The 27,491-nt window shown below is 42.7% G+C and overlaps 1 protein-coding gene across 1 annotated transcript in view; it reads left to right on the top strand.

Annotated features, from left to right (window-relative positions):
• ca10a (carbonic anhydrase Xa) overlaps window positions 1-27,491 on the top strand; it is a 195,095-nt gene that overhangs the window by 83,717 nt on the left and 83,887 nt on the right. The window contains exon 3 of the mRNA XM_053864723.1: window positions 9,762-9,904. Within this exon, the coding sequence (XP_053720698.1) occupies window positions 9,762-9,904 (143 nt within the window). The remainder of the gene's footprint in view (window positions 1-9,761; window positions 9,905-27,491) is intronic.

Genomic DNA, 27,491 nt, shown 5'->3' with positions numbered 1-27,491 from the left:
TGAGTGTGGACTTCCTCTGAACACGTCCCACGCCTTCATAGCACATAATGTATCTGCTCGCAAAACACCCGAGTCAGGAGAAAAATGTTCCCCTCTCATCCCTCTTTGGAGTCATTCTCCACCTCCTTCTTCGCCGTCTGTTCTCCACAATCCAACACACAATTGTTATTCCACCCCTGGGAGCCAGAGCCTCTGTCAGCCGCCAGAGTATATATGCAGGACCATTAACAACAGGACTGGAGGAGTTAACTTGACTGGCATGTTTATTGTGCCTTGCCCTGGCCTGTGCTAAGAAGACCTGTGCGCTGTGCTGGACAGGCACATAAGCCACTGTCGGCAAATTCATCTTCACAACTCAGATATTTCTCCGGATCGCTAAATAGGGATAGCTCCAGTTAAAGCAACTGCTAAGTTGGCAGTTCTTTTGTAATGTAATAGTATTTAAAACTGTGTTTCCAAACTTGCAAGTGAAAGTTCTAAACTATTTAAAATGGTAGCAATGGGTGTTAAGAATATGAAATAATAATATCACAATAAGTTAGCAAATTATATGAGGCCCTTAACAAATGTTTATCCAGCCTGGGAGAGAGGTGGAAGTCGCTGGGGGAGGGAGGGAGGAGATGGTAGCCACACTGGCGCACAGCTTCCATCACAACTCGACTGGTGTGGGCTGGTGAGTTGTAGCGGTATGTCTCTTCCACAAAGTGCAGTGAGTGAACAACTGCAGCCACCAGACATTTGTGAACATCAGGTGTGTTGCCTTGTACTATTCAGGCGGAAAAAATGTGCGAGGCTCAACATTTTTTGAATCCTCCTTGTATATACAGCACCCCAAATGATGCTGCGCTTCAGTCATAAAAGCACAAAGCCACAAAAAAGCAATAGATACAAGCAACATACAACTTAGGACCTGCTCGACTTACGTCCACCCACACTTAGGGCTGACTTATGTCCACTGTCAGCAGATGCTTTTTATTTATTTATTTTTCAATGTCTGGCAACACAGCACATAGCAGCCCGGCAACCCATACGACAGTTACGGCAGCACAGTATGCCAGCATCTCACGCTCACACGGCTCTCACCTGTAACCCTCGCGTCGGGTATTTGGCATTCGACTTGCTTCCAACCCGACTTACAACCGGTTGGTCGGAACCGATCCCGGTCGTAAGTACAGCACATTGACGCCATTGACACAACTGCTCCCATACCGGCCAAACTCTGTGAGCTGGAGAGAACATCAGACACTGACATCTCCAAGTCCGTCAGTCTGTTCTCGAAATTCGTTGTGCAGCCGAAGAAAACAAGAAACAGTGGAGTCTCAACTTTCAGAATTCATGAATGAGTAATCTCACATCCATCTTCGTCTGTAGCATTCCATTCCTTTGAAAACCAGCAGCCTTGAACCACTTTTTTTTTTTTTTTTTTTAATAACGTGGTCTATCGCGGCCCTTGGCAGAGTTTAAGTATAAATGCTCTATCAAAGTGACATTTGGTGAGTAAACAAGGTGTAACATGCGGCATCTGGAATTGAGAGCTGGTCCACAGTGACAGCTCATTCACCGCCTCCCTGAGACATTCATTATCATTAAGATGGTGTTCCTCTTACCTGCTTAAGTAAGCATTAATTCCCCAGCTTCACCGCTTGTTCTCTGACTCTTGCTGCGCATCAGCAGTTACGAAGCGGGGCGCCTCATTTTTTTTTATTGGTTTGTTGATGTACATCCAAGTCATTCATGTGCAGGATGCATCGGAGACCGGAGCTCCTAGGGAGGAGACAGCGGGTGCATTTATTTGCATTTATGCCAATTTTCTCTGGAAAGTATTGCTTTTCACTGATGTCCAGTTGGCGGAATGACGATAATCCATCACACTTGTCTCTGCATCTTTTTAAAAGTGACACCTCTGCAGGCTTTTTACACACATCTGTGCATTTACCTTGGGGTAATTTAATATCTACAGCTGTGTCCGTGACATGGTGTCCACAGGCTTTTGTTGTATTTAATGCCGGGGTGTGACAGTTCCAGATGAGCAGACTCAGACTCTATCACTGTGTTAATATTTGTTTGAACCGCTTGACCGAGAAGTAACAGGAGAAGGATCAGTCAAGTTGTTTTGCCATTGCATTGTAACACAAAGTTGTCCTACCTGACAAGAATACAAGTTGCTGTTTGTAATGTGAATTTAAAGGTACTTGAGTGAGATAATCCGCAGCAGAAGTAAATACGGTTGAACCTCATTGTCCAGCGAGCATCTTCTTAGTCCTGCGGTTGATGCCTCACCTTAAACCTGAACTGTCGGCGCACAGCTCCCACCAGGCAAAGCAGTTAGGTGATGAATCTGTGTGCTGGTGTTGGAGTTTCATGCTGATGTGGCTGTTCAAACAGTCATGACCTGCTCTTTTGAAGGCAGATCTCTTTTGTCATGCTTATTTTACCGTACATTTTCAATCCTAAAAAAAAATCCCCACAGAAACCATCCAGATTTTTTTATGCTAAATCAGCTTGTGACCAATTTTTAACTATGATTTCAATTATTTAAATTTCCTGTTTGACCATCTCTTCATGTTTCTCATTGAAGTTTGGTTATCTTTCCTCATTTTATTCATTTTTTTATACTGCCCTATTATATTTTCACGCTGTTTATTCTGTTACTTATGGGCTATTTCCAATCCCATTACCTACTTTTGATTCCATGTATTTTTATCTCATGAGAATTTTCTTACCACAATATAATAATCAGTTTTATTTAAATGTGAACAAGGTTTCGGGTTCCCAAAGACAGAGATGACAAGGCAGCCAATATAATTCACTACAAGAAAAAAGGATGACTGGGACACACCTGAAGGATGTTGAAGAATCTTAAGGTGGAAGCACATCATGTCAATAAGTTGAGCTCTTTAAATCTTTGTAAAATAATCTAAAAATCATTTGTTAACGTAAGAGGGAGCCAATGCATTCCGTTGAAATGAGAGCTAGTGTGTGCAATGCCCCCGATTCTCCTCTCCAGAGTTGTGTTCTTAGTGTGAGCTATTATTTTTGGAAGTCAACAATGCAGCCACTTAATATAGAAAACACTAATGAAGCAAGGTGAGCGAAGAGAAAGAAAGCAAGGACCTGCTTTGATGATCCTGCATGCAACTCATGTTTCCTCACGACTGTTTCTTAATGATGCTAGATGACACAAGACGCCTCCTTTTTTTTGCTTTTTGCCCTTTTGATTTCCACACCAGCGCATCTGCTCTCATCGTCTGTTTGTCAATGTCTGCGAAAGGCCACGCCGTATATCTCTGCCCACTTTTACAGCTTGCCAATAAGCATTAGAGGCACTTTCCTTTCAAAGTGGCTCTAATGCTAGCCAGCAGCCTAAGTGAAATATAGGAGTATTGATGCGAGAGGAGGGTCTGTGTGGATTATTGACCGAGCTGCTCCAGACACCGCCGGCAAGGACTGATATCTCTTGGCGCTGTAGTCGCATTTCATATTCTGACAATGGGCAATAATTATGTGTACAATTAGGAGGCCAAGCCAAGCCTCTGATAGATTCCTTCTGCAGGATTCAAGTTCAATAGTGTCCATGCACCTGTTGTTTTTTGGTTTTTCAAACTTTGCTCATCATGCAGTATGTACTTGTACAGTACACGAGGGCATGACAGTACAACTGTTTAAGACTCTGTATAATAAATATGAGTGTTTTTAAGATTTGTTTTTATTAGTTAAAAAAAACCGACATCTCACTTGGGAAGCATGAAAACCTCTAGCTGTAGTCCTTCCATATATCAGACCTTTACGACTCATTTATATAGGTGTGATTTAGCACAAGCATGAATCTCAGTCTGGTGAAATCCACTAGTGAGAACCATCATAGATCCCGTCAGACTGTGTGGAGCAGGATTGGAACTTGCAATGGAAAAGGGTCACATAATATCTTGGGTCAATGGAGAAGTAGTTTCATATCTACAGGAGGATCTGTCTCTGATATGTGTGTGATCCCCCTTGTGGACAGCAATATCACCACATGTGCAAAACCACATATGGGCTGCTGTATCAGTAGATCTTGGGACTCAAAGACAGTGTCAGTCTCAGTTAACTCTCACTCTCAGTTAAGTTAGTGTGTTAGAATTCCTCCCATCTAGTGGTGAGACTTTGTAATGCAATCAACTCTGTTGAACCACACAGTTGAATGTATGCGTTACAACTACAATAGACCTCAAGTCTCAAAAATCCATTTTTTATAAATTTCTCACAATAGGGCACCAAAGGGTGATGTCACAGAGTAGAGAAAACGCATTGCATTGTGGGCTAAAATGCCAATATATCACGACATTTCGTCGGGCCCTTTGAGACTGAGAGATTAACATGCGGCCATTCTGAAAGCATTATCACAAAACCTACTGCAATTCTGAACGGTGATACTTCATGTTGCTGCTTCACATTGGAGGCAATACAGCGTAGTGTACGCTTTAGAAAAGGGGGTTTCAAAAGAACATAGAGAAGAATTTAGTGATAGATGACAGGCGAATACACGTGTTGGTCATCTGGTGTTTATGGTTATCGAAACCTAACGTAGCAGAGCTGTTAGCCACTTGATAATCACGTTGCGGCTCACACACGTCTGACCTAAAACGTGAAATATCGATATTGCTGCACTTGTTGCTGAAGTGACAATTCAGTTGAACAACCGATGGACTCAAGCTCACAGCGCCACCCCTGGTCACAGGGTTGAATTGCATGTGATCAGAATAGGTGGCATGAAAATGTGGTCTGTGGGTGGAAAGAACAGCCACTGTGCAGTATATAATTTGTTTTACTTCTTTGTCAGTCATGTAATGTTGACAATGTTTTGTATTTCTTTTGAGAAGGATTCAGTGCAGTGAGAATTTATTAAAAATGTATCGTGGATGAAATGGTAATATCATTATTGTGGACAAAATATTGTGACCATATTATCAGTATTGTAGTGAGAGAGACCTGATGAGACCCTAGCAATACTTGAAATTCTCGATGAAATGGAAACAAAGCAGGTAACAATAGGACACTAGAGTCAATGATTAATAATATAAAGACTTGGGACTTGGGACTGCAAACTCCCGTCTCTGGCGCTTCATTCAAATCAGTCCAGCAAGAGCTGAAGCTTGTTAACCACTGCAGCCACAAAAAGCATATCTTCCACAAAAAAAGCAGTGGTTGGACCCTTAGGGCAACAGAATCACAAACAAGTTTTGTTCCTTTATGGTGGATTAGTGCTTGAGGAGAGTAACACTCCAAAAACCAGCAGCCCCGATCCAAACAGCCTTTCCTCCTCTGCTCATCAATTCTGCATTATTTGAGGCTTTTAGTACAGTCCTGTACGACAGAAAGTTCACCACCACGGGAGTCTGTCAGTATGTCGGTCAAACCTCGCAGTTCACTGGTCAGGCCACTTTTTTTTGGGTGGGTGTCATTAAAAATAGCAAGTCTGGAGGAAGAGCCAGATCGAGCTAGAGAATCTCACAATTAGTCGGACAACACAAGAGCAGAAAACACTTCAAATATAGCACTTTATTTTATATATATTGAATTACAAGGATTGACTGAGCTTTTAACTGGATTATCTGGGTTGGTATATTAGCTGGGGAGCGATGATCCCCCATTTGCAGACTAAACTTGCATTTTAAAAGTCACACACCTACTTACCTTTAGGACTGCCTTCAACAAAAGTGTCACCTTGTAAAGTTTAGGTTCAATGACCTGTGCCGCAGTCTTCAGAGGCAAGCTGTGCAGCGTCCATGAATGCCCATTCATGAAATCGGATTTATAAATGTAGATCCCACAGGTCATATGCAATATTGTGCTCTAATTTTCATTATAGCAGATTTAGAGTAATAAACAGTTGGAGCAAGTCAAAGAAGGCACTGCACACAGGGAGGCGCTAGAGAGAAAGGGAGGGTCTTTAGACCAGTGAGACCTGCCGTAATGTATGGTCTGCTGGCGCGCTCCGGTTCTTCCCCAGTGCAGAGGAGACATCATCCCCCAGATGATGTCACACAACGTTGGATGTCCCACTTGGAAGGTGACAGAATTCTCACCACCCACTGTCTGCAATTGAAGATGTCTTCCCCCAACAAAGATGTTTTCTTGTTGTTGTAAATGAGCGCGTACTTATCAAGAAGTTGCTTATATTGGGACAACACACGCTAGAGAACAGCTCAACAACTGGAACACACTGAACTCACCTGTGACGTCTTACCAAGCTTGGACATCTAACTTCTAGCAGTAACTGGAATGAGCCATGGTTGGACTGAGGTAGTCTGGACTCGCGAAGAGGAGAAACAGCAAACATGTTGGAAGGATGTTCGAAGTGAAGGAGAGGAAGACAACAGTTGAGCTTGATGGATGTGATGAAGGAGGACGAGGCGTGACCAGGCGTGATGAATCTGAATCTGGAAACAACAACAACATCTGAATGCAAAGTTACAAAATTGTCACATAATTGAGAATATGGGAGAAGGATGGTCCTCAGCTATTGTTGTGTAAACAATGGCTGCACACTGTAATTATACAGTGACATTTGGGTTGTAAAATTAAAATTAAGTTTCTAGACTTCAAATATAATAGTGGGGTTGGAATGCCATGGCACATTAAGCAAGTGAATATGCTACACATCTGCTGACACTTTATGATGGCCATTACTCTGCGACATAGCCAATTGGAAAAGGTTCTAAACTGTAAATACATGTATCTTAAAAGACTCCAAAGGCTGAAGTAGCAGTTTTGCTGCAGTTCTGTGAGGTTCCTAAGTGAGTCATTTGCTAGCAAGATGCTCAAGTTTTGACGTCGGCTTCGAAACAATTCAAATGCTTTACTCTTTGAAGTGTGCTCCAACAGGGATGCAAACACTCCACCTGAACATAATCACCGCTGTTACATAAGAACACGAGAAAGAAAACACAGTGAACTTTTGAGTGAAAAACGCACATGGCTGTGCTGATCATCAGTCAGAGTTGACAAACTGCCTATTGAGCAGATGTTCTGGCGGAAGGAAGTGAGCAGGACAACACAGGAACAAAAACATATATATGACACGCTCCAGCACCGTGTGGTCAATGAGCTGTTCACGCTCAGGTGTGCGGATTTGAGCAGGTGCAGCCACTTTGCACTAATCAGTGAGGGAGCAGATAGTGTGAATGACACACACACACACACACACACACACACCCCCGTTCGCCTTATGTGACTTTCAGAATCATCAAACTGCTTCTGTTCATCCCATAACTTTTAATGTAATCACCATCCATGTGTTGTCAGACTGAAAAGACCATTCTTCTGTGCTTCCCTGAGCCAGAGTGAAACACGGACCACGGGTTGGAATGACGCCACTGGGATGGTCAAACTGGTCATATGAGTTGGAAAGACAGCTGCATGTTTCTTTGGCAAGCCAGCAACATGGCGATGTTGGGCTTTGCATTTGCCGGGCTCCTGCTTATGGAGTTTGATGTTTGTGTTTCATGCTATGTCTTTGAGAAAATCACTCAAAGCCAACCAACATTGTTCAGCTGGGACTGTTGTGTGTTGTACTCTGACAATCCAAGACATGTATGTTACTGATTGTGTTGTTTTTGATGGCCTCTTCTGGTTTTTGTTTTAGCTGTCATTTTCATTTGAATCTTGAGCATACTCTCTTTACTCCAGTCAACCAGAAGTCTAAACAATGTTGGTCTTATTCCTAGTGTACTTTGCTGAGACACAAATTATACAGAAGGACCTAGTGGTGTAGAAGAAACATAGACACTTCAATCACAGACCTGCTTGGTAAAATGGAACATAATAGTTCAACAGAATAAATATAAGACGCCTGGAAGGCACCCGGATGGAAGTGCATTTAAGCTGCGCTTCCACACTGTAATTTCTTAGCTATTTGATTGTGTTGCGAATTTACTGCTTTGTTTGTGGTGTTTTCTTCCAAAAACCTACATCGCCGTCTCTATTAAGGCTTTGTCAACCCAGGTAAACAATGGAAATAAACATGCATGACACCTGTTACACTAAGAGTCCTTTAATAACAAATGACACAGCAACAAAATAAGAAATTATCCTCACCACGACTTGCTGAACTGATTACAACTAAAGTGTAGCCATGATGTACAGCACTGTGGTAGAGAGTCCGACATGACGTTGGCTATTGCCTCGAGTACAGCATCGAGTGTTGTGCGTCGAGTAAAGAGGGTGGTGTGTGTCGGAAGTGAGATGAACTTATCATCTTGTTTTGAGCAATGAAAATGGAGAGATATTTTATAATTTTCATTTTCATTTTCTAAACCACATTTAGTCTCGCTTTTTACTATACAGTACAAGTACAGTACAGTACAAACAACACTACATTAGCTATTGTCACATGCACAGCGTTTTTATTTTGTCTCACATTTTGGTACAGTGATGAAAAGCAACACTAGTTATGGAGAGTGCATACCTTGTTTTGAGTTTGCGGTTAAAGTACAATGACTTTTCCACAATATTGATGTTAATGGAAGCTCATTTCACCCCTCAGCTGTGGACTAGGCCTCATTCATTGGCAGAAGTAGGCTCTGACTCTGAGTCAGTCTTGAATCAGACAAAAAGCCGCTGCCACTCTGTAAGCCCTGCCAGGCAACTGGAAGAGATATGTGCACGAATGATGCACCAGTAATGTAACGCTTCCTCCAGCAGAGTTTCTATGAGGATGAACATGATCAGGTTGAGGAACACTTCTTCTGAATGTGTGATTTTCTTTCCTCCTCCGACAGTGTCCAGCTTGTCAATAATGAGTGTGTCAATACGATTCATGCTGTGTTTCAAGTGTGCAGTAACAACATGGTTACTGTTCAGTCCTTATATCGACGGCCTCAGAAGTACAAAGATGACTCTTGTTATTTTTCCAGTAGATAATGGTATAGTTTTTCTTTGAGAGTGAATCGCACATTGCATCATCTATCATTTGTGGGTGACTTCTGTCCAGTACATCCCAATTCAATACAGACTTCTTTTCAATTCTGCTGATATTCATGAGAGAAAGACACTGGCTACTGAGTGGATATGATTAGCTTGCGCTTCGGACCCTGCTGTAAAATCCAATTCTGTCGGCATAGTGTTGTGTAAGAGAGTGACACAGAGGCTTGTCACACTTAAGCTGGCGACGTCCTCTCACTGTGGCGGGCCGCATGTCCTGTCAGCCATACAGTAATGTGAGATCTAATCATGGGCTGACTCCGCTGCTGCCTCTCCTCTAATAGCTCCTTCATTCATAGAGCCGTATTGCAAAACGTCTGAAGAGATTAGGTTTGCCCTCTGCACCTCAAGAATCCCAGTGTGACATTGCCTATCTATTCTACGCATCTATCTTCCACATAGATGAAGATCTGTGGACAGAACCAGTGGTTCTCTTCTTGATACATCACCAAAAATGGGTCATGGAAGGGGAGTCTGAGTGGTTGTCTTGATCTGCTCTACTGTCTTTGGTCCGTGTCTTCAAAACTGTTCAGTAGTTTTTATGATACTTATAATTCATTTAAAGCATCCGTAAGCCTTCACCCATTGATGTGTATTAACGTCATTCAAAAAAATGAATGAATGAATGATTTTTTTTTCATTGTTTCCATTCTTGAACCATTCTTTATGTGCATCATATTTACCTCATTTCAAGAGTGAAACAGGCAGCTATTAAAGGACAAGAAAGCGGCCAGGGTCGGCAATGTTATCTATACGATGCAGATATTTGGCCATTGAATGTTCTGTCCTTTGTGTTGCAGTGCCGTCGTTCTGGGGACTGGTAAACTCGGCCTGGAACCTGTGCTCTGTGGGGAAGCGGCAGTCCCCGGTCAATATCGAGACCAGTCACATGATCTTTGACCCTTTCCTTACGCCTATGAAGCTGAACACGGGCGGACACAAGGTAAGGAGAGCAGTCCCTCTGATGATGATTACAGGCCTTTTGTCGACTCTTTCCTTCACATCTTTTGTGGCATCACAACGATGCCTCCTTTGTTCATGTAGTCTTTGTGCTTTTTGCCTCTGATAAGGTGTGTTGATGTTATCAAAGCCTCGGTTCGTGCAGGCCGACCATACTTGTTCGTGGATGGATCGTGCTGCTGCATGGAAGTGGAGCGATTAGGGCTTTACAGCTATCCCAAGGTCCTGCAGCAGGTCCAAATCTAGTTGAGGGCCACTTTGTGTCTTTTGTGATAAGATTGTGGTGTTGGATGGGTGGGTGGGTTTCTCACCGGTTTGATTCCACAGTCCAAAAACATAAAGGGGCCTGCGATCGTGCGCAGGTGAGTGTGTGTGTGTGACTGTCCGTCTGTCCACGTGTGCCCCGCCATGGACTGAGAAAAAAAGAAATGGCTCAAGCTCACACAAAGATTCACAGCCACTCTTTTCTGATGGAAGACTCGCTGCCTGTTATAGTACGAGCTCAATCTGTACCGCGTTGTAGTGAAGCGATTTCTGCACCACGTGACTTAAGCTAATTGGCATCTTCTCACAGATGGGGTGCTTGCATAATTGTTCGGTGTTAGCCCTGCTGTGTACGAGGCAGCAGTGGTAATCCTGCGGCAGTGACGTCTGATAAAAGGCAACACTCATCACAGAGGGTCATTGCAAGAGGGGGTTTTGCTGATCTCAGTCGTTGTACCTTGAGGTTAGTGGGTGATAGATATGTTTTCACGTGTTTTTCAGTGGTGATAGTCAGTAAAATTGTCGGGAGCTGTCCTGGATGTGACTTCAGTGTGCATGGGTCTCACGGTGGTGACACCGTAGGCTGGCAAACCAGACCAGCAGCCTCTTGTGGAGCAATGTTGATGTATGAGTGATCATTTTTGGCCGTAGAATATACATTCAGTTGCTCTTACATTTTTCTTTCTGAAGTGGGTGTCAAACTTCTCAATCTCTATTACTGTCCTCTGGTCAGATTCTGACCAATGAGTTATATTTGTATGAGTGGTGGATAAGTTGCATTTCTTTGCTGTTAATTGACCACCTCTCGCTTTCGCTAAATATCTCCGCCTTTTGCAGCTTGCGCTGTCAATCAAAATGGGCAGTGAGCTGTCAGCAAACCAACCGATCAGGAAAGCTGTCCAATTCAGTCAGTCCAAATGAAACTACTTACTCCTTCATATACTTGGTTACAATTTTATTTCATCATTTAGCTGAGCTCTTGCATCAGAGTAGCATCCAACCTTGGAGTATTGGAGGATTCTTTTCTGGAGTGAAGTCTGCAACTGTAAGAAGAGTAGCCTCTAGGTTCTGAAAGTTCCATGGCCTGAATTTAAAATGAATAAAATCAATTCAAGTCTTTTATTTTAAATAATAAAAAATAAATGTAAGATGGTGCATCTTCCTTGTTGCTGTGTGATAACAAGAGAGATTAACAAAAAGGTATGATATTTTGCATATTTCAGTCTTCAAGCTGAGAAGAATGTACTGTAAGACTTTTTCTTTCTTTTTTTATTTTTTTTATTTTTTAAATCCCGCTCCTGAAACAGCTCCTTGGCTCTGATTAATGGTGTGTGCCGAAGCGAGACCCAAATATAGTTGACCTAACTGTGTGCTGCCAGGTCTCGTGTGTTTAGCAGAATATGCTGATCAACCATGGAACTGTAATCCCTGACACTTTATTGTTGCGAGCCTAAGGCCAAATGTGGGACTGAGACCGCTTAGGAAGACCACAATCAACTTTTTAAATTGCCTGGAGCCACTCTGCCTTGCTTTTCTGCAGGCGAAACCCTGACTGGTGGTGTGAATTTCAGGAGGGCACGGTGTGCTTGTGTGCTTCCAGAGGGTGCTGTAGTTTTAGAACTAACTGTCTTAACTCTGCCTAAGCTCTCTTTACAGATGAATGTCAGTTGCTATTTTATAACCCCTTATGTGGCTGTCTGTTTGCCCATTTGAGGACCTAATAGTTGACACGCTGTTACGTCTAGAACGAAAGGAGTGCCATCAAATAGCCAACGTAACCCCATCCTCCGTCTTTTCTTTTGTTTACGTGTCGCGTTGCCAACGGCGTCAGGATATGCCACCAAATGCCGAACTGTGCTACAACTGAAAGCCTAATGTGTCAAGATGCAACGCTGATGGGATGGCTACATTTGTTGTCAGTATAAGATGCAGAAGTCCATTTTCTGAACGTCATTACACCATGGGAGTGACTATCTTTGATAGTGATCTCTGACTTCTCCAGACAGAACAAGGACTTCATCAGGATTTTCAATGACTTTTGCTCAGAGGTCTCTGATTCTATTAGCTTTTCCACTTAAAATGTAACACTGTACTAGGAATTTTCCTTTTTAATTTTTATTCTTCTTTCAACTTTTTTTTAAAATTCCAAACTATTTGTTGCAGAAGAAAAAACGTTTTATTAGTATAACTGGCTGTTTCGAAGTAGCTGACATGCAAAGCAAGCTGGTTTGTCAAGTTAGTAAAAAATTCTTCACCAAGTTGCCGTCCACTACGTCCACCTATCAAACCCCTTACTGTATAGTAGTTCATAGTGTGACAAAGGGTCTGGATGGCAGTTGCCTCTTGAATGATAAAGGAGGCTGACAGGTGTGTTGACGGACTCTCCATCAGCGCTGTCACACAAAGACAGATACCACTTAGCGCTTTCTCTGTTTTACCGTGCAATTTCCAGGTCTTATCCAGCCTTCCCTGAGGGAAGCTTTCCGACAAAACGACACGCCAGCACTCCTTACCACGGGCGTGCACGCAGCTTATTTGCAGGTTTTTGTTTTTTTTTCTCCCATTGTCTCTCCTCTCTTTATCCCCCCTCACTCTGCAGTGGCCTAAATGTAATCTGTTGTGTCTCCATCTCTCGGAGCACCTGAGCTGTCAGCCGGCGAACACGAATCTGGCTTCACCTTGTCAGTGCTGATTCATCCCAGCTCCGTCTCTGGCTGTTTGGCAGCCACTCAGCCTTGGCCAAACACGCTACGGAGACCAGTGAAAAGCTTCTGCTTGGTTCGCCACCGCTCTGCTGGCCACCTATGCACATAGAACTTACACCCACTTACTGCTCAGGAGGGGAGTGGATTAACCCTCCGTAGGTCGACTCACGTCACACACGGGCAGAAGGAACGCTGTGTTTGGGGATTGGTGTTGCGCTAAGTAAAGGATAACGAATAGTAAAGTGAAATTTAATTGACCTCTTCAGAGAAGTTTTAATTAATAACAGGAGTGGCAACTATGTGCAGATTAAGTTTGTCATTTTTTTAAGCCACCATTAATTAAATGTTTGGTGCCACTGATGTGTTGCTTATGCATTTTAGATATTTTAATAAATTCTTTCATGTCAAAGTTTCACACTGTCTGGGGCACAATCTACTTGGCAATGGGATGGAGCTGAAACTCTTTTTTAACAAATTGTTGTCTCCCATACATTATTGAAGGCAATATGTGAATGTTATTATCATTTTTATTAATACTTGTATTACTATGTCATTTATTATAACTATGGAACAGCCCATCTCCATTGTAGCAATCAAAATGAAAAGGTATTAGAGATTCAAATAGATGTTTTCTTTTATTTATTTTTTTTTGCACATCTTTCTATCTATCTGAGGTCTGCCCCGAAACATTTTCTTTAACGGGAGATTTCTACTTTGGGGACAAATACATTCATAACTTTGTCTCGAAATTGATTTAATGTACATTTTTGAGATGCCTCAAAAAGCCTATCTGCTGCATGGAAGATTGGAGTAAGGAAAGGAATGGGTGGTGTGTCCCCTCACATTTGGGTACACGCAGCTCTTCCCTGCTTTTGTTCTCACACTTTGAAGTGAGATGTGTCGAGCAATATGCAGCGAAATGTCGTGATCAGCCGCGTTAAAGAGGCAGGTGGTGTGTACTATTTAAAGCACTATTTAGTAATGTGGTGCCAAATACAATTCTCGGTTGAGATGTAGGGTTGTAAGCGCATTATTTATGCTTTTGTTTCTTAAGGTACCGCAGACGTTCTAATGACTCTGTATATGATCAACATAAATCCACAGGCGCTGTTCTGCATGTGGGTCTGGCACTTGTGCGTGCCAGACAAGAAAGTATTGTGATGAAACATCTTTTGTTTCCATATGGTTTCGTCTTTTTTATTTGCTTTTTAAGTTGCCAATTATTTGCAGAACATGTACTGTAGGTCGTTATAAACAAAAGCAAAGTTTGTGGCAAGAGTTGTCTCCTTTTCTGTAAAATTCTGAATAGGTTGACCTACTTGTGCCAAACTTTTTTTGCACGCACCCCACAAGTTGTAATCCCTCTAAATCTCAATTGCATGACAGGTGCCGGGGTTGCCTGCTCTTTCAACAAAAGGCTGCCGGTCGTCGTCGCCTTAAGTGACAGAAGTCTGTTTTCGTTTCTCAAAGAGAGGCGCAGTAGCGTGCTTTAATTGCATCCCGACTGCGGCTTTGTTGGAGCCGTGAGACTCGTAACTGTGCCCACTACCACAGATCGCTGGACGCATAGCAGCGATATTGGAAGCAAGAACCATGGAATGTCCATCTGTGGGTATGAATCTCAATCAAAAATCAGCCAAGAGAGGAGAAGGAAAAGCAGCAGAGCAGAGAGATGCAGGACGGAATGAGTGAGAAGCCGAGCAGCAGCGGCCACAGTCAGGCAGTGCAGAGGGGACACCACCGCCATGTCCTCTATTAAGATATGCAAACATATGTTCTTTTTGGAGCAGATTGAAGCTCAACATATGAAACAAGGCATTAAAACTGAAAAAGTCATGATTGTAATTTAAATCTAGATTTTGCTGACTATGAGGGAAGGAGCTGAAAAATTGTCAGGTGGCTGTGCAACGCTGTCTTCTCGGGATGAACCAATTTTACGATTTTCTCTCATAAATGTCTTCTACTTAGACTAACAATGCTGTTTATCAACTGCATGATTCTAGACATCCCGACTTACCACAATGGATTGCGCAACAATCAGTCCCAATTGGATCTGCACTCCTATCCCAACCATTGTTTATGTGTGGAGGCCATAAAGTTCACAGTGCTAGTCACCCAAGATGAGTTTGTTAGTGTCTTAGTTTGTGGAATAGTCTGCATAGTGACTCTCTCGCTATTCAGATCCAGGATGAGTCTTTGAAAAAGTCTATGAAAAAGCGCCTTCATAATTTTGTTCCCAACAAAACCGGTAATGCAGCTCCTCATGTCTGTAAAGTGGCCCTCAGTGTGTTTGCTGCAGTACCGCTGTTGTGTTGTATTGTCACTAGTCAGTCACTGTGAATCCTGAAAGCCTTCACATTATGGTTTTGTCTCAGGTAAAAGCACACATCTATGTCTGTCAAGATAATACTGATCCGCGTTGAAAGAGCATCTCTGTGAAGTCCATTGATAGCACTGTTTTCAGGGTGCAGTGCGTCATCAATCCCATGATCCTTTGCTGGTCACATGAATGAAGCTTCTTGAAGTGAACGGATCATGTAAGGGCAATCTATTGTCAGGCTTATTTTTAGAACTAGGGCGCTCAGAAATGGAGGGGCATGGTTCTTTCACATGTGCCATCTTGCTAACGCAGTAGATAACACTAAAACCGTGAGATACCATATGTAGTCCTCTTTAATGAGACATTAAAAGGCTCGAGGTTAGTGAGCGTAAAGCACCATTTGCCAGGTTCGGAAAAGTGAACGTGCTTTTTAGTGTCATTTTCCCTTCAACACTTCCAATGTTTCTCCCATAAATGACAATTTACTTGGTTTATTTAGCGTGCACATTTAAAACCTGAAACTGAGCAAAGTAAGCATTCATCTTCATTTTATCTATGGAGCTGTTGGAGCTGCTGTGAGCGGACCCAAACACGTCAGCGACTTGTAGTGATTCCCATGGATTTCCGCCACATGACACTGCTCCAGTCGGCAGCAGAGGAATCGATCTGAAGCATTAATGGAGGCATGGGGGTTTCTCTTCCTCCAGCCTTATGTTCTCATAAAGCCTGCGAAGAGAAATCTCCACATCCTGTCAGCGGGAGCGCTTCGAGTCTCAGCTGGCGGGGGAGAACTGTTTACAGCCAAACATAGACTGAAATTAGAACAATTAATTCAACCGATGACAAAACTTTACGAAGCTCCAACTTTGCAGTCTCTCAGCATTTCATGAGATTAATTGAGTTGGATTCATCGATTTCTGGAAAGAAAAGACGTGAATGATCTTTGCTGGATCTCGTCCGCCCACGGCACGTAGCCAGTGTATTTTTCCAGACTGCCTGCCAGCTTTACTTCATCAATACAACTCAAGTTGGACCTAATACAAAATGAATCCAAATCTTGTGAACCACGTTACACTTTTGGTTTAACAGGAGCTAAATATAATGTATGACAATGCCACAGTCAATTCAGAGTTTGACTTGGAATATTCAAGTACATGCAGCATATTTTCTACGTTGGGTTCCTGACAATTCTGACTTCATTTCAATACGAGCTTTTCGATCAGTTTTTTCTATCAGTTTTGAGGAGCAATTGAAAAAGCATAAGGCTGATTTTCTGCAGAATATATGAGTTAAATGAGAAGCCAAAAAGCCACGAGCTGATGATTGAGATGAGCACAAAAGGAATATACTCAAGGCAAAGAATTATGCCTTCTGCTTTTGTGCCTCCATGTGTGGTTTTGTTCATATTAAAGCAGAGCTGCCAGCTCTCACGCAGTTGGCATGAGACTCATGCAAATGAGGCTTGTCACATGTACTCACGCGTCTCTAGTTTATTTCAAGTTTATTTATAAATTCACTACATGGTGTGGCTTCCAGTCCACCATTTTAGTCAACAACAGCTCAAAGTAAAGCTTGTTGATGAAAGGAAGCTGAGAACCTCAGCTGTTTAAGAAAACCATTCAAAATTCAGTTTGCAAATCAACACTCGTTGCTAACTACCTAGGGCAATTATACGATCACCATTGATGATCATGACAAAAAAAAAAAAAAAAAGTAGGTCAGCTGCATACTCCTGTCCTGTTCAGGGTAGCGCTGAGTGCTCGGGCCTATCCCAGCGGTCATTGGGTGAGAGGCAGAATACACCTTGGACTGGTCGCCAGTCCATCGCAGGGCACACACACAAACCATTCACACTCACGCACACCTTGAGGCAATTTAATGTCTGGACTCTGGGAGGAAACTGGAGTATCCAGAGCAAAGCTGTGCGCACCCGGGGAACATGCAAACTCCATGCAGGAAAGCCACAACTTTTATTCAACTGTTCTATCAGATTGGTTGTTTCATTTTCCGCTGAGGGTCGCCAAGTTTGTTTTGTAGCATTAGCCAGCAAGCTAACCAGTCCCAACGCGACATGACATAGATTCCTGCAACTTGACCTCAGTGAGTTCAGGGGAGGTTGTTCGCGCGTCATAATATTTATTCGATTTGCTTTGTTTTGTGGGTAGGCAAAGGCATGAACACTCTAAATCAGAAAATGTCCAAAATCATGATTCCGAATTCACGAGGTATGATTGTCTCTTGACTCCACGAAGAGTACTTACTTTCAGTAATTCACTCTGTGGGACTCTGGTGGGAGGCTTCTCATCTCTGCTCGCTGGTACGAGTAGCTGTCGATAGTAAATGAAAACATGTAACTGGTGCTCCTGATTCTGTCTTTGTAATTGCACAGCAGAGAGACCTGTTCCTCATCTGTTGGATGGATGACAAAAATAGAAGGTGGTCCAGATTGCCCAAGGGCACCAAGGAGAGCTTCCTGTCTCCGCCGTGTTAATTACAAACCACTGTTGGAGAAGTTCTGCGCTACAGATGAAGCCATCCAGAATTACCTGAAAACAGAGAGAGAAACCAAATTTGGCAGCGGAATATGAATGCTTCAAGCAGCATTTCCCCTCCCAGGATAATGTCAAAGCTTAATTTGCAGGGAAGGGGCACTCCCTCCAGGGCTTCTTGCTCAGCCAAACGGACAGCAATAGTGTATCAAGTGAAGCCAAGTTCTCTGCACTGCCTGCTTAACGTCTCGCACACTTCCATTTTACTGCTGCCCAGGAATCTGGCCTTGAGCGCAGTTATAAATTCTGCTGCTGCTGATATTTTATCCTGTCACAAGTGTTTAGGGGTTTAAATTTACATGCTTGTTAAAGTCCACTTTGAAGCTTAATAATGTTTCACTTCAGTATCTGTCAGCCAATCAGGCTCTGGCTCGGATGTCTGCCAAGAAAATTATAGATTTGTCATACCTCCGTGGTTTTATCGTGCCTGAGCAACCAAGGTGATAACAACAATGATATTTTGCACACTAACCTAGATTTACCGCCCGAGAGCATCATCAACTCCTTTAAATCACCTTGGATGGGCTGCTCCCGCCTGTGTTCACTACTCCTCCAGAACCCATCTGGGTGAACAGTCCAAAGAGATCTTCTGTGGCTTTCCTGGAGTAAATGACAGTTAAAGATATCCGTGCTGAATGTTCACGTTCTCTCTCTGTTCCTTCGCTTTAATCGCCAGGATGTCGCCAATTTTTTTTCTGTGACTGCTCCTCTACTGGGTGTCGGGTTGATTGATATCCGGGACGTCATAGAGTCCTGTTCACCCGTTGAGAACTGCCATTCTATCCCTCTCTCAGCTTTACATATCATCTCTGTTCTCTCACTGCAGTGGGCTTTTCTTGCGCTGTCACAAAGAATGATGGATTTTCGTCGATGCTTTGCCGCTGGGCTGCATTTGAACCAGATTTCTTTTTGTGTGTGTGTGTGTGTGTGTGTGTGTGTGTGTCACACAGGAGCCATATGGAGAACATGAATGATGGGTCAGATTAAAGACAGGTGTAGTAGCTGACTTTGATGATTAGTTATCCCAGTTTCTGATGGATCATCCATCCAGCCATCTAGAACAACAATCTAATCTAATAACCACAAATGCAGGGTGCAGGCATTCGCCATATCAGGTGTTAATAAAACACAACATGCAATCCATTTATAACAGCCAGTTGTGATGTTCTGTTTTGGAAAAAGTAGTGATGAAACAAACAGAACAAATTGACCGATGAAAAAGCAGTACATAAGGACACATGTGACCAAGGCAGGGTCAGAAAGAGTTTGATCAAATTCAATCACTCTGCATTGTCTGGTGTAAAGATGCGAATAGTGTATGTAATGGATATGCTAATGGTGACACATGAAACTGGCACGATGAGAGTGGAATTCATCTACAACATACAGAAAGAGAGTTTTGCAATTTGTGCTCGATAACTGGATGAGGAAGTGGAAGTGAGCATATGTATGTTGTATGTATCAATATATATCACACGATATTTCCTCCTTCAGTGTGAGTTGGGACGATAAATATTGCTTATATCTCCTGATGTGCTTCCAGTGGATCAAATGGATTTTGGAATATGCAGTACAGTATACACAGTGTAAATGCAATATCATGTACAGATTCAACACTAGCATACTGTACAATGCAGTAAAATAATAATAAAGAATAAGAATTATAAGAATAAAGAAGTCATTAATAGTTAAGTCCACTGGAAGAGGGTTTTTTTTTTTTAAGTAAAGTTGGCGTGTCACTTGTCCCAGCCTTTTCATCCCAATACCTCCCATTTAGACAAGTGGTATCGGCATCTCAGAGGGTGGGGATGCGGCTTGTGTTGTGATTTACACAGGTTGAGACTGGCCAGCTGGGAAGGAAAAAGAGCGCTGCAGGACAGCCACTCTGTGTTTCCAGGAGATTTACATTTCTAGTCATTTGGCATCCTTTTTGTGATTGATAACGTAATGTTCAAAACAAGTAATTAGCACATTGCTGGGTCTGGATGATTTTCACCAGCTGATCCAATTAGCAGGATTGGACAATTACTTAACTCACAGCCAGTAAAGTAGTGACTTACTTTTGGATTCTCACAATGAATATGTTAAGTGCTAACTGGAGATCTTAATATAGTCTTGTTACACTGGAATGTTAGGGGATAGATGCGGTAGAACAGGGGCCTCAGACTCACAGCTGACAGGCCATTTGTAAGATCCAGTTGGGGGGGGGCTCACCAGCAGGTTCTCATGTGGGTGTGGTCCTAACAGTGCAGTGTTAGAATACACTGCATAGGTGAATCCCTGTGGCTGGAGAATGAACTGTTCTGCAGTTTTGTTTCAGTCATGACTCCAGTGCCCATAAATGGTTATCATCCTCAGCACTTCAGCCACTCCTTGTTCAGTATGAAAACCACCAAATCGCCGAAATGCTTATGTCATCGAAACACTGAAAATATTGTTACACGATCAGATGACGCAGCCTAGTGGTTAGCACTCTCCCCTTGCAGCAAGAAGGTTGTGGGTTTGCTTCCTGGCTCACTAGCTAAATTGGAAACTCTAAAAAAATTGCGTGTGTGCCCTGCGATGGACTGGTGACCTGTCCAGAGTGTATTCCTGCCTCTCGCGCAATGACTGCTGGGATAGGCTCCAGCACTGCCAGCAACCCTGAACAGGACTAAGTGCTCATTAACCGACGATGAATTTGACATCAATAGAGATGGACAAAAAATATATTCTGTTCTGAAGAACAGGACACTGACCAACACACACTTGTATCTCTACCCATAGGCGGACCTCTCGTTGTCATAATGCTTTCCCCAGCCTCTCACCCTAAACCTAGCCATCCAAAACAAATGGCTAACCTTAACCAGGACTCTGTGAACCAAGCTGAAACCCAATTATAGTGACTCAGTTAAATGTTTACAGCTTCAAAATTGTATGTGGACTGGCTAAAATGTCCGCACAAAGCAAATTGTAATCATAATCTCAGTGTCTTGTCAAAGATTGGTCCACACAAGAATATTAATTCTGGTACCATGAGTGTGATGCACATTTATGGGGATGACTTATTGTCACGGTAGTCAGAGCCAACTTTGTGTCGCACATCTGGCAGTGTTTTGAAAATGGGCCTCTTCCACTGGTCTTCCTCACTGATCCTGACTGCTTATTTTATTTTCAATGCTTTAATGACAGAAAAAAAAACCCAGAAAAACAGCGATGTGTGTCAAACACCACAGGACCCGTCACTCTCCTGGTGTGTGATGCAACCTCAACGACAATTTGCCATAGGTGGCCCCATGTCATTCAAGTTTGAGACGACTGCTATAATGAATAAATAAAAATGACAGTAACAAGGTACAATAATTCAGTTAATGTTGTGTACTTTGACAATGGAAGGACGTGGCTTTCAAAATGCCAACTGAACGTATGGGCCAGCTGTTCATTATTTCGGAAGTGAATTGAAAGCCGGATGTTCTGTGATTTCGGCAGCTAAAACCTGTAATAACTGTACCATGGTAATATTTCCGTTTTGTGATTTCATGTTCCTGTAGGAAGCCTCTATTAAAAGTTGACTCCTAACACCCTAAGTGGGTCGCCCAGTCACTCATTATGGCTGTCGTGTGGGAGCCAATGGCTAACCGAATCACACACCTGAACAGGTCAACAAAAGCTCATCACACTCGCTCTTTTCTGCTGATGTGGGAAAAGTATTGTGCCTCGCAAAATAATTAGACTTTCCACAATGTAATTAGACTTCATTTACCGGCAGGCTTGTCAAGCTGAACCATCCCTCGCTGTCTCTCACTCACAAACCCATGTGCATGCACATGCGTAGACAGAAAACACACCTCGTGTTTGGAATGGCGTTAATGTGGAGGCGGGCGGGTGCAGGCAGCCGAGACAGATTTGTGACAGAGTGGCAGATGAGATAAAAATGGAAACACTGGCGTGCACTCTCAAGCAGATATCAATCCGTCTTCCCTGGGAAGGGGTCAGGAGAACACCCTGAACAGGACTGGAAACCAGCCTGTCTGTCCCAGATTGACAACATCTCACAGCTGCATTCGCCTCGACAACATGGATGATGCACTACCTCCGTGGTTATCAGACAAATTAGGTCATTTATTGTACTGAAACTACAGTGGGTGGTGACAAGGTGTTAGCTGCCAACGTGGGAGTGAATGGTTATTGAGTAAATAAACCACATGGAGCAGTTTAATTTTAATCTACGATTGAGTTTGTGTTGTGACAGTCTATCAAGTCAACAGTTTCAAAACAAATGCTGATCAGAATTTTCTTTCTTTCATTCACACACTATAGCTGGCACTAAAAACACATAGGGATGAAAAATGAATGTGCTCTCGCCAGGTCTGGAACACACTTGTTTCTTGAAGAGCCTGACATTGACACTGGGAGATGGTCAGGTGTAATTGTGAGCTTGACAATTGACCTAAGTTTAAAGTTTTTTTTTGTTTTTTAGAAAAGTACACCAAGGACAAACCAGACTCTAATTGCAAATGGGACTGATAAATTTAAAGAATGGATGCGGAAGATAGTTGTTTTTTTGAAGAATAGCTTCAATGATGTCTATTATTAGCCTCAAACCGCTAGACTCTCCTCTAACTCTGATGGAATAGGGAGGATTGCTTGTTTGAGTCGGTCTTCCAGCCGTGCAGGGTGCATAATAGGGTGTCATTTTCCCAATGGCACCTATTTTTTGTCAGAACCTTTCTTTCTGTATTTGTGAGGCAGTGGCCATTACAAAACTGATAGAAGCCTGCACTTACTTTCAGCCTGCCGGTGCGTCAATGGCATTTTTTATTTATATATTCCTTTTCCAGAGGATAGCGACTCTCTGCAAGTTGAATAAGAGCTTAGTTTTGCACCTGCATTGGTTACATTAGTATTCTTTTTTCTTTTTGCAATGCCTTACCCTGGAAATTCCCCTTTTAAGACATAAAGAAATAAAGGAATTTTTGTTTGTTTTTCTTAAGTAAAAAAAAAAGTGGACCATTGCTTGTCATCAATCTCTGTTGCATTTTGTTCAAGGGGGCTCTGATAAACTTTGTAATTATAAGCATACTCTGCCATTCCCTTGCGATAAAGGGTGACCAATAAAAGGAAGATGTATTTCAGCCTTGTAATGTGGGCGTTATCTCCGACAGCCAAAGTGCATTAACAACACAAAGAGACCCAGCACTTGATTCAGTTTAGCGCGTTGTCATAGAGGGAATATAATGACGTGTTCGGAGCTACTGGGACCACAGGGATGCACTTAAGGGACTGACACACTGCCGGAACTGTATTAAATATGAATGCAGCTGTATTGCTAAAAATAATGACTCTTCCATTTACAGTACAACCAATCAACATCAGGTCCGAAGACACAAGGCTTCAACGCAACGTACAGTCATGGAATTGCCTAATGGAGTTCATGATTATTCATTCTTTCTTTTCCTTCTGCTCTTCTCTTGGCGGATGCAGGATCTTGCTGTTGGGATGCAGCACTGACCAGTGCTCCACCCTGCTGCCCCGTATATAATTCGATTTCTTTTTTTAATTCATCAGATCACGCTTTAAGAGCGTGGAACTTTTCACTTACCTCCTGCTGTTGGATTTATTTTGGAGAAAATAAGCTTACAGATGCAATGCAGATATATTCATTGTTTTATCAATGAATATGTCTGCATTGCGTCTGTAAATGATACAGTTGTGAATTATGTTATTCCCATTTTTTTATTTAAGTATGATAAAGCAAGAAAGAAATACTGATGAATACAAGGACTTGGAGCTCCCAGTCTTCAGTGATACACACGGTTGAGCGAGGGCTCTCTTGTGTTGAACACTTGCAGCTGTGACCATATAAGTGTACTGTAATTCACTAAGGAACAGGATTACTCTGCTCACACGCAACACAATGAGTGGAGAGAAGAATTTTCGTTTTGGTTGTCTTTTCCTGCTGTTTCAGCCATTGTGTCGGCTCCGGTGTATAAATATTGAATTGGCTCACTCACTGAAGAAATCTGAGTTCCGTGAAACTTTCTTCCCCGGAGTACTCAGCAGAGAGATCGCCCCATAGTGGTCGACGCATCATGACACACCACATTTGCCCAATACATACTGCACCCTGTTGAGGACTATACTGATGATGTGTTTAGCTCATGAATTGCCTAATTGATATCAATGAATTTTATGTGGTCCTATTTATGAATGATGAAATTGGGGCATAGAAATAGATTTGTCTTGCAGCATGTGCGTGTGTGTGTGTGTGTGTGAGGAATTATTATAACAAAAATAGGTCATGTATGGTTCGGGGTGCCACATGCTAATGCTGCAAGAGGCCTTTCTATCTTTCTCTCAAGTATATCACGTTCATGTAGAGCCTATTCCTGGCTCCTGTTTCATGCAAAGATTATGCCTGAGTCACTTATTTGGGCTTAAATGTGACCCCTAGCTATTTGAACTAAAATGTAAATTGCGGCAAAATCCGTATTTTATTTTCTTCAGTCTATCCCCGAGATAGTGATCGAGACAGACACGTTTCGGGCAATCCTGACAGATTTTAGTCTTTTCAAAGTCATCCATTACAGCTGCCAACATTTGGAGCGATTCCAAGATTAACATGGAACTTGGAACTCTGTGTTTGAAGTTGGCCCAGCTAGATCAGACTTTGGAGTGGAAGAGAGTTACGTCTACATGGAGCCACTTTGAGAATCCCTTTCAGCATTTTCCCACTAGACAAGATCATGAAAAGGTGTCAGAATCCTTAACAAAGGAATAAAGTGACATTGATGTGCCCTTTATATGATACAGCTGAGGTTTCCTCATCTTCTTTGAACATTTCCCGTCAGGAGTTGCCAATGCAAGCCTGCCTGCTCCACCTGCTCGGGCACCATCCCCAGTTTATTTTTTTCATGTCCTCCTTTATCACATCCACAAGTCTCACTGGTTTTCGTCCTCTTGTCCCTTTACCTGTAATGCCCATGACTAATATTCTTATTCTTGCATGTCCACTCTCTGAATCCAAACCACCTGACCACCCAAACTTCTCCACATGAGCTGTCCCTCTCATTTACTTTTTATTTTTATTTGTTGTCCTTGATAGTCACTCCACCAACCATATGTATCTTCCTCTCAGACACTGGCCAACAATATTTTATAGTGCCTATTATTTTTGGTTAGCCATAATAATAGCTTTAGTACTAGCAGTATGTCTATGCTGGAAATGACTTCCTTTTAACCTGGCATTTACATGGGTTCCTGTCTATCCCCTAAACATCCGAGCCTTCAATAGCAGTATGAAGACTTCATTTTGTCAACAGTGATTCAAAAAATTGGTTGGTGGCCTTGTAAGGATACTGCTTGGTTGCGACATATATTTTGTTGGCATTGAGTTTATAACCAGCAACGATAAAAAATCTATGCCTTAAAGGATGAAAGAGGCGAAAAGTAAAAGTTAATATTTGCGGTGCCGCAAAGCGTCATGGAAAGTCACCGTAGCTGAGTCTGTTGTTGAGAGTGGTGGCTCCTCACATGCTCTTGCGTCTTCATCGTTCGACCAAATGGTTTAGTTCGTCTGCTACAGTGAAATTAACAATTGAAATTGACGGACTCGAGCGGACGCCTCCATGAGTTAGTCACATCCCCAGTCAACCCGCACGGCCCAGTGGTCTGTCAGGCCTACCTTGGTGAGCCACCTTCCGATGATGTCATCAGCACCCCTCTATTAATACTCATAAATGATTGAAAGATTGATCTAGGAAAAAATACTTTACATTTAATTAATTTAATTAGGTCGACAAAATTATTTGAACTAAACTAGATGGAAAAATTGACAGTCTAACTGAAACCAATGATGGATGATGTTTATTCACACTGTCAAGTGTTGTGTTGCACAAACGGATTTTATCTCTGCTACAGGAATATATTTGTATTGGATGGAGGAGCTTCCCACCATTTTACTGAGTTCATCCAAGAAGTCGTTTTTTTGTGTATGGGGTTTACAAAGAGGAAAATATCCAGTGAAGTGACACTGTATGACAATTCCTTGTGTTGTCTGAGGTCAGAGGAGAATGTACCCATGTGTACACTGAAGAGCAGGAAACGGCAGCAACAATTCTCACAGACTCACAAAATAATAGAAATTTAAAACATGTCAGATGAGCCTTGCTGCGACACTCAGATGGTCAGGTCAGAATTTGGCTGATACATAATGAAAGTTCAGGCTTCCCTTCCCGTACTTACCACCCTTACTTCCAGTGCGCCTTGTTTGGATCCCATAGCCTTATTGCCTTGCTTGAAGTAGTCAAAGTAGAGCTGTGACTTTATCATGGACATCAGACCAGCTGTTTGTCTAAGAAAATGTTTTTATATAACGAATAAAATCAGAGCATTACCGCGATGATATCTTCTGCTATGACAAGGGAAGTTTTGCAGGAAAGGGGATTACCATAGCATTAGCCGTATCTTTCCCCTTCACTTTGGTTTGTTGACTGAACTGCCAGAAGATTGAGCTTAATATGGCTTTTAGGAAGGATGTCACCCGCAATCTTTCATTCTGGCGAGGAAGCTGGCATCACCTCTGTTGAGAATTACCTAAATGAGATTATCCCAAGCAGCCTTGCTCAGAACATTGAATACACTGAGCACCAGTGTCTTCCTTTAGATTGCTCAGTCATTGTTTCCTCAGAACAGAGGTTTTTGGAAGGCCTTGCCGCACCTGCATAAGAGCAACAAGTCCTGACAATGGGAGAGTAATTCCGAGCAGAGGAGCGACTCACCAGCAACACTAAATGCGACTGTGTTTTGTCATTATGTGACCTCTGCGGTGCAAAGGACGGATGCCGTGCGTGATGAAGATGTAGATAACTGCTCTCCTAATCAGCACACTTCCCCCACCCCTCCTCCTTTCCTTCCTCTTCCTCCGTCCTCTGCCACGTCTGTATTCTAATGATTCTCGCCCAGGACTTCTCTTTCCTCCCCTTTCATTTGAGCATAGGCCATTATGGCAAACAGTGAGTTAATGAAGAGCAAATGGAAGCGGAGAGTGGCATTAATCATCCCCAGGCCCTCCGTGTGCTCCATTATCATTCCGCTTCTTTCATCTCTGAGTAACCTTTTTGCTTCCACCACCTCATCTTCTGTTGATTGCCCGCTGCACATCACAGCCTTAAGGTTTTCTGAATTTCTGGAACATTATGGAACGCTTAATGTGTTTGCTATGAAATCTCATGTATTCAGTCCGTCGCAGGTTACACAGTCGCCGTCTTGTTCCACATTAAGAAAAGAGGGGGATGTTTAGGAAATGGATCTGAAACACCACAGTGTTTTTTTTGCTTTGATTTCAAGCTAAGTGGACAGTTCAAACATGCTTCACCTGGAAGGTCATCCCCCGAAGTTCATGTGAGGCTGTCCCTTAAAAAGCTGGCACATTTCTCCGACTGCTGCTTCTGTTCTCCACACTCTCCTCTTGTGCCTAGACCGTGGTAATCCTTGTCATATGACATCCCCCCTTGTGTTCAGCTCCTCCTGCTTCTAATAAGTCCTCAACTAGTTGGGCAAGATAAGTCATCATTGTGAAAAGCAAGCTTGGTGGTGACAGCTGTGCGAAGGCAGGAGCTGTACATTTACATTGTGGTGTTCGGGTTTTCCATTGTCTGAGATGTGCTGCTTCTAAATCCTTTATATATGTCTGGGCAAATCATGTCTTGTGTTGGAATATTCAAACTTCAGCAGATGAAGTGGAGGTTCCAT

This window comes from Synchiropus splendidus, chromosome 5 (genome assembly GCF_027744825.2).
Source record: "Synchiropus splendidus isolate RoL2022-P1 chromosome 5, RoL_Sspl_1.0, whole genome shotgun sequence".
Classification (NCBI taxonomy): Eukaryota; Metazoa; Chordata; class Actinopteri; order Syngnathiformes; family Callionymidae; genus Synchiropus; species Synchiropus splendidus.
This window is presented reverse-complemented; position numbering and strand designations above follow the sequence as displayed.